The sequence below is a fragment of the Procambarus clarkii genome, chromosome 52 (assembly GCF_040958095.1).
Source record: "Procambarus clarkii isolate CNS0578487 chromosome 52, FALCON_Pclarkii_2.0, whole genome shotgun sequence".
NCBI classification, from domain to species: Eukaryota; Metazoa; Arthropoda; class Malacostraca; order Decapoda; family Cambaridae; genus Procambarus; species Procambarus clarkii.
In genome coordinates, this window is record NC_091201.1 from 22,464,841 (window position 1) to 22,471,622 (window position 6,782).

The 6,782-nt window shown below is 46.6% G+C and overlaps 2 protein-coding genes across 2 annotated transcripts; both read left to right on the forward strand.

Annotated features, from left to right (window-relative positions):
- Positions 1–338: 338 nt before the first annotated feature.
- LOC138352187 (putative uncharacterized protein FLJ46204) lies at positions 339–659 on the forward strand. The gene has a single exon (XM_069304455.1). The coding sequence runs from the start codon at positions 339–341 to the stop codon at positions 657–659; it is 321 nt and encodes a 106-aa protein (XP_069160556.1).
- Positions 660–710: 51 nt separating this feature from the next.
- On the forward strand, positions 711–2,267 carry LOC123763514 (fap1 adhesin-like). Its single transcript, XM_045750644.2, has one exon. It carries the CDS (start codon positions 711–713, stop codon positions 2,265–2,267), a length of 1,557 nt encoding a protein of 518 aa, XP_045606600.2.
- The last annotated feature ends 4,515 nt before the right edge of the window (positions 2,268–6,782 follow it).

Below are 6,782 nucleotides of genomic sequence, written 5' to 3' on the forward strand. Positions count from 1 at the left end.
ATGGTTCAGACCATGGCCACAGCATGGCTCAAAACCATGGCCCACAGCATGGCTCACCATGGCCCACAGCATGGCTCAGACCATGGCCCACAGCACTGACTCAGACCATGGCCCACATCATGACGGCTTCCTGCATGACCCACAACAAGATCGACATTTTGACCCACTCCATGACCACGACCCAGGCCCTCATCATTGCCCACACTATGGTCCAAAATATGACTCGCACTATGGCCATTATCTTGATCAATACCACGACCCACACCATGACCCACACCATGACCCACACCATGACCCACACCATGACCCACACCATGACCCACACCATGACCCACACCATGACCCACAGTATGACCCACACCATGACCCACACCATGACCCAAATCATGACCCACACCATGACCCACAGCACTTCCCAAACCATGACCCACAGCACTTCCCACACCATGACCCACAGTATGACCCACACCATGACCCACACCATGACCCACAGTATGACCCACACCATGACCCAAATCATGACCCACACCATGACCCACAGCACTTCCCAAACCATGACCCACAGCACTTCCCACACCATGACCCACAGTATGACCCACACCATGACCCACAGCATGGCCCACAGCATGGGTCAGAGAATCACCCACGCCGCGGTTTAATGCACGACCCACGCCTTGACCCAAAACATCACCAAAACGATGACCTAAAGAATGGCCAACACCGTGACCCACAGCATTACCCACACTCTGAGCCACACCATGATTCGCAGCATGTCCCAGACTGTGACCCACAGCATTACCCACACTCTGACCCACACCATGATTCGCAGCATGTCCCAGACTGTGACCCACAGCATTACCCACACCATGACTCGCGGCATGACTCAGACCTTGGCCCACACCATGACTCACAGCATGATTCAGACCTTGGCCCACACCATGACTCGCAGCATGACTCAGACCGTGGCCCACACCATGACTCGCAGCATGACTCAAACCGTGGCCCACACCATGACTCACAGCATGACTCAGACCGTGGCCCACACCATGACTCGCAGCATGACTCAGACCGTGGCCCACACCATGACTCACAGCATGACTGAGACCTTGGCCCACACCATGACTCACAGCATGACTCAGACCGTGGCCCACACCATGACTCGCAGCATGACTCAGACCTTGGCTCACACCATGACTCACAGCATGACTCAGACCTTGGCCCACACCATGACTCACAGCATGACTCAGACCGTGGCCCACACCATGACTCGCAACATGACTCAGACCTTGGCCCACACCATGACTCGCAGCATGACTCAGACCTTGGCCCACCCCATGACTCACAGCATGACTCAGACCGTGGCCCCCACCATGACTCGCAGCATGACTCAGACCGTGGCCCACACCATGACTCGCAGCATGACTCAAACCGTGGCCCACACCATGACTCGCAGCATGACTCAGACCATGACTCGCAGCATGACTCAGACCATGACTCGCAGCATGACTCAGACTATGACTCGCAGCATGACTCAGACCGTGGCCCACACCGTGACTCGCAGCATGACTCAGACCATGGCCCACACCATGACTCGCAGCATGACTCAGACCATGGCCCACACCATGACTCAGACCATGGCCCACACCGTGACTCGCAGCATGACTCAGACCGTGGCCCACACCATGACTCGCAGCATGACTCAGACCATGGCCCACACCATGACTCGCAGCATGACTCAGACCATGGCCCACACCATGACTCAGACCATGGCCCACACCGTGACTCGCAGCATGACTCAGACCGTGGCCCACACCATGACTCGCAGTATAACCCAGACCATGACTCAGACCATGGCCCACACCATGACTCGCCGCATGACCCACACCATGGCCCACACCATGACTCAGACCATGGCCCACACCATGACTCGCCGCATGACCCACTCCATGACTCAGACCATGACCCACACCATGACTCGCTGCATGACCCACACCATGGCCCACACCATGACTCGCAGCATGACTCAGTCCGTGGCCCACACCATGACTCGCAGCATGACTCAGACCGTGGCCCACACCATGACTCGCAGCATGACTCAGACCGTGGCCCACACCATGACTCAGACCATGGCCCACACCATGACTCGCAGCATGACTCAGTCCGTGGCCCACACCATGACTCGCAGCATGACTCAGACCGTGGCCCACACCATGACTCGCAGCATGACTCGGACCGTGGCCCACACCATGACTCGCAGCATGACTTAGACCATGGCCCACACCATGACTCGCAGCATGACTCGGACCGTGGCCCACACCATGGCCCCACACCATGACTCGCAGCATGACCCAGACCATGGCCCACACCATGACTCGCAGCATGACTCAGACCGTGGCCCACACCATGACTCGCAGCATGATTCACACCATGGCCCACACCATGACTCGCAGCTTGACCTACCAACATGGCCCAGAGCAGGACCCACATTTTGACCCACAGCAAAACCGTGACCTATACCATGATGCAGAGCCTGATCACTACCATCGCTTGCCACATCATGCACTGAATCATGCCCCTGCAGCACACTGTTGACTGCTCTGTGGCTTCCAGACGGAGTAAACCTAGCGATGAAGCCAGTATCTCGAAGCTCGTCACTCAAAACACGTACTACCAGAGCTTACGGCATGTGCCGACTCCTTCCCCAGAGTAACGAAGCCAGTGTTGTAGCTGAGGACCAGGCCGGGTACCCTCTGGACCAAGGCGAAGTATATCCTGGCTAGAAAGTGGCCCGTTCCTGTGTACATTTTGCATTCTGTGAGACACTTTGCGATCCTTATCGCGCTTATTGTGCACTTTTGCAGCCAGTTTTCCTGTTTGAGATGCCTGGTCGACGCTGCTGGTCTGGCAGAATGTGCGATACCTATTTCCAAGTCATTTCTACGAGAATATATTTCATTGGGTTTCACAGAAAGACTAAAGGCTTTGTCACGAGAATGGATCACTCTTTTCTTTGTACCAAATTCGTGGTTGTCACTAGTTGTCGTCACTGCAGTGTCTCTTTCGTAGATTGTTGCATCATTTTGAATGGTTTGTCCGACTGTGTATATTGGGAATCCCGCAGTATTCTCGTTGCCACTCCCAGGGCTGACTCCAACCACCAGTCCAAAGTCGTTTGAAGGAACAACAGCTTCAGCGTTCGCATTTGCTGTCGGATCAGCTTTTGGTCCAGGCTCTGCGTCTCTCTTTCCAATTCCACGGCTGAATACATAAGATCGTCCCCCTTTAGGATGAACAGCCATTGCAGTTGGTCCAGTGTGAGAATAATCCTTCTGGCTACTAAATCTGTTGGTCGGTTCGTGTCCAAAGGCTTGTCCGAATGCATGGCTCAACCTTGGGTTGATTTTTTTCCCTTGAATAATTGCAAGATTTTGACGAAGCAAGTGTCCGTAGCCATGTGCATGGCCAACTCCCAAATCATGTATGTAGTTATTAATTTTGGCACGCACATGGCCAGGTCGAACAGTCAGTCCAACAGTATGGTCGGGCACTCCTAGGAGTCCAAGCTTTATGATAGGATCAGGTACTTGTCGAATGTCATTCTGAAAAGTATTCTTAATGAGAGATCCATGCTTTATTACTGGTAGAAACCCGGAACTGTAATTTATCACAGGATCTTGAATAAATATATGTTCTTTAGTATGCACTGGAGCTCTTGGGTGATTTATCACAGGATCTTGAATAAATGTATGTTCTTTAGTATGCACTGGAGCTTTTGGGTGATTTATCACAGGAGCTTGAATAAATATATGTTTATTTTTAAGCACTGGAGCTCTTGGGTGATTTATCGCAGGATCTTGAATAATATATATTTATTTTTATGTACTGGAGCTCTTGGGTAATTTATCACAGGATCTTGAATAACTATATGTTCTTTAGTATGGCACTGAAGTTCTTGGGTGATTTAATCACAGGAGCTTCAATAAATGCGTGTTCTGTAATATGCACCGGAACTCTGCGAGGATTTATCACTGAGTCTTGAATAAATGTAGGCGCATTAATAAGACCTGGAGCTCTTGAATGTGTTACGACAGAGCCTTGAGCAGGTAAATATCCTTGAAAAGGTGCTTCCTTTGTTATAGTTCCTGTCCCTGACCTTAATATAGAAGCATTATTTTTTAAAAGGCTCTGAAACAGATGGATATACTATTCGAGGCTCCAGAATAGGAATATGCTGCAGGCCGTGACCCGGGGCCAGGCCCTGGCTGGTAATGCTCCAGGACCCAAGATATTTCCATAGTGGTAAGAAATTTCACTTAGTTTCCTGCGTCCGTATCTTAGAGGAGATGGCGCAGCCTCCCCTCGTCTCTGTCGCTCTGACTGACACTGTTAACAGGATCAGAATCTGCAAGAATTCATATTGTTAAATTTCAAAATGAGTAATTAAGCAACTAGGATATTGAATATTTAAACAAACGAACTGAACAATAAATCAATATTTCTAGGACTTGTATATAACGTGGAACAGAATAAGATATTATATACTCAGTATTTTATATTGCAATTAGGCCAATTCATATCCACTAAGCTTTTAACGATATTAATATCAACGTCACAAGTGAACAACAATGAATACTGAAAAATCGCGCATGAATGTACTCACCTAATTGTACTCACCTAATTGTGCTTACGGGGGTTGAGCTCTGGCTCTTTGGTCCCGCCTCTCAACTGTCAATCAACTGGTGTACAGATTCCTGAGCCTACTGGGCTCTATCATATCTACATTTGAAACTGTGTATGGAGTCAGCCTCCACCACATCACTTCCTAATGCATTCCATTTATTAACTACTCTGACACTGAAAAAAAAAATTTCTAAACGTCTCTGTGGCTCATCTGGGTACTAAGTTTCCACCTGTGTCCCCTTGTTCGTGTCCCACCCGTGCTGTTAATGTGTTTCACTTAGCGGCTATGGTGAATAGGCGGGAAAAACTTATGAAGAATATTTTTTTTTTGGCGCTGAGGGTATGTACGTCTCTCGTAAAAAAAATTGTCATTATAGAATTTATAAATTGATATGCAAAATGTAAGAAAAACACGAAAATAAGTTAATATTTATGGTTTACAAGGGGTGGAGGAAGTGTGGAGGGGGTGTAAAGTGAGTATGTATGGCGCCGGGCAACACTCGGAAGATGAATTTTAAGGTTCATTAATCCAGAGGGTATTATTATAGTTACTATTATTATTGTAATGATAAAACTCTAGAACAGTAGAGCCGAAGAAACACTGAGGTTCCGGACAGGTCATTGTAGGGTGAGTACATCCTCTGATCAAGTGCTCGCGTCCACCCCAGAGGGAAAGTTTATAGCTCATACTCCATACCGGTCAATAGCTGTCATGTATTGCCTTATATGTACAAATAAAATTCAAAGGATGTCAACAAGTAGACCGTAAATGGAATCCTCTTCCTGTTCAGATGTTCTGTTTTGTGTCTTGTGGTGTTCTGTTTTGTGTCTGTTGTGGCGTTCTGTTTGTGGCGTTCTATTTTGTCTGTTGTGGCGCTCTGTTTTGTCGCTGTTGTGGCGTTCTGTTTTGTCCTTTTGGAGGCGTTTCTGTTTCATGTCCTGTAGCAGAATTCTGTTTCATCCCTGTTGTGGCGTTCATTTTATCTCTGTAGCGATGTTCTGTTTGATCCAGTTCGTGGTGTTCCGTTTTATGCCTGTTGAAGTGTTTAGTTTTATCACTGTTGTGTTGTTTTATTCCTCTTGTCCTCTGTTTTATTTAAGCTATATGCTTATCAAATGATATATTATATCTAAGCTTTAATTGCTTCATCATAAGCATTTATTTTTGTAAATGTCCAACTGAGAAAAAATTATTTAAAAAATAAAAAACAATAGTTCCTTCGCAAGCCTAATCACAAGCCAACAGGGAAAGAAAATCCAACAAATCCCCACTGACAAATACAGATAATAATTATCTGAGAAAACACTGGCAGGAAACTGCTTTATTACTCACCAGATTCCTCATGTCTATCGTCAGGAGGTTGGAAGATAACTTGTGATCGACGCTGGTCATTGTGCTGCTATATACCTGACGGAGGCTCCTGTCGCGGGTCACCGACGAAGGAGGGAAGGGGTCCAAGTCATGCACAATCACTACATGTTGGCGTCTATAGCGTGGAGAGAGAAAGATGGACGTCAGGCTGGCCCCGTGTCGGAAGACCGGCTAATAAGCACCATGGTTGGTGCTCAGTTCAGCTAGGTTGGGCTTCGTTGTGTATCTCTCAAGGTGGCCAGCATCATATTTATGAAAGTATACATAAATACAGATGAATACTTGTTTAATATTAATATTTTTATTTGTGGAAAACAAGAGACGTGCAGTAATAATTGTCTGCATGGTAGTTGATTTAAATTCAAAGTTTTCGTCATTAGTGACTAAATATATCAGGATTCCTAAATGCTAAATTGTTATTAAATTCTTTTAGTAATTTAGAAATTAATGTATTCTTAATATTAAATTCTTCTCTCTTTTTCATTCTAAAGAAAGTGTTACGAACAATTTGGGTGGCTTTATCAATAAATGATGAGGTATTTTAAATTGAAAACTAGACTATATGTATGGCACAAATTTCATCATCTATGAAATCAGGACTACATATCCTTAGAGCCCTCAGAAACATAGAAGAATATACACTTGTTTTACTTTTTTAAAGACTTTTTAGTTTCATGATAACAGTCTTTACATATATTTAAAAATTTAGGGATATACACAGGTGTGTGAT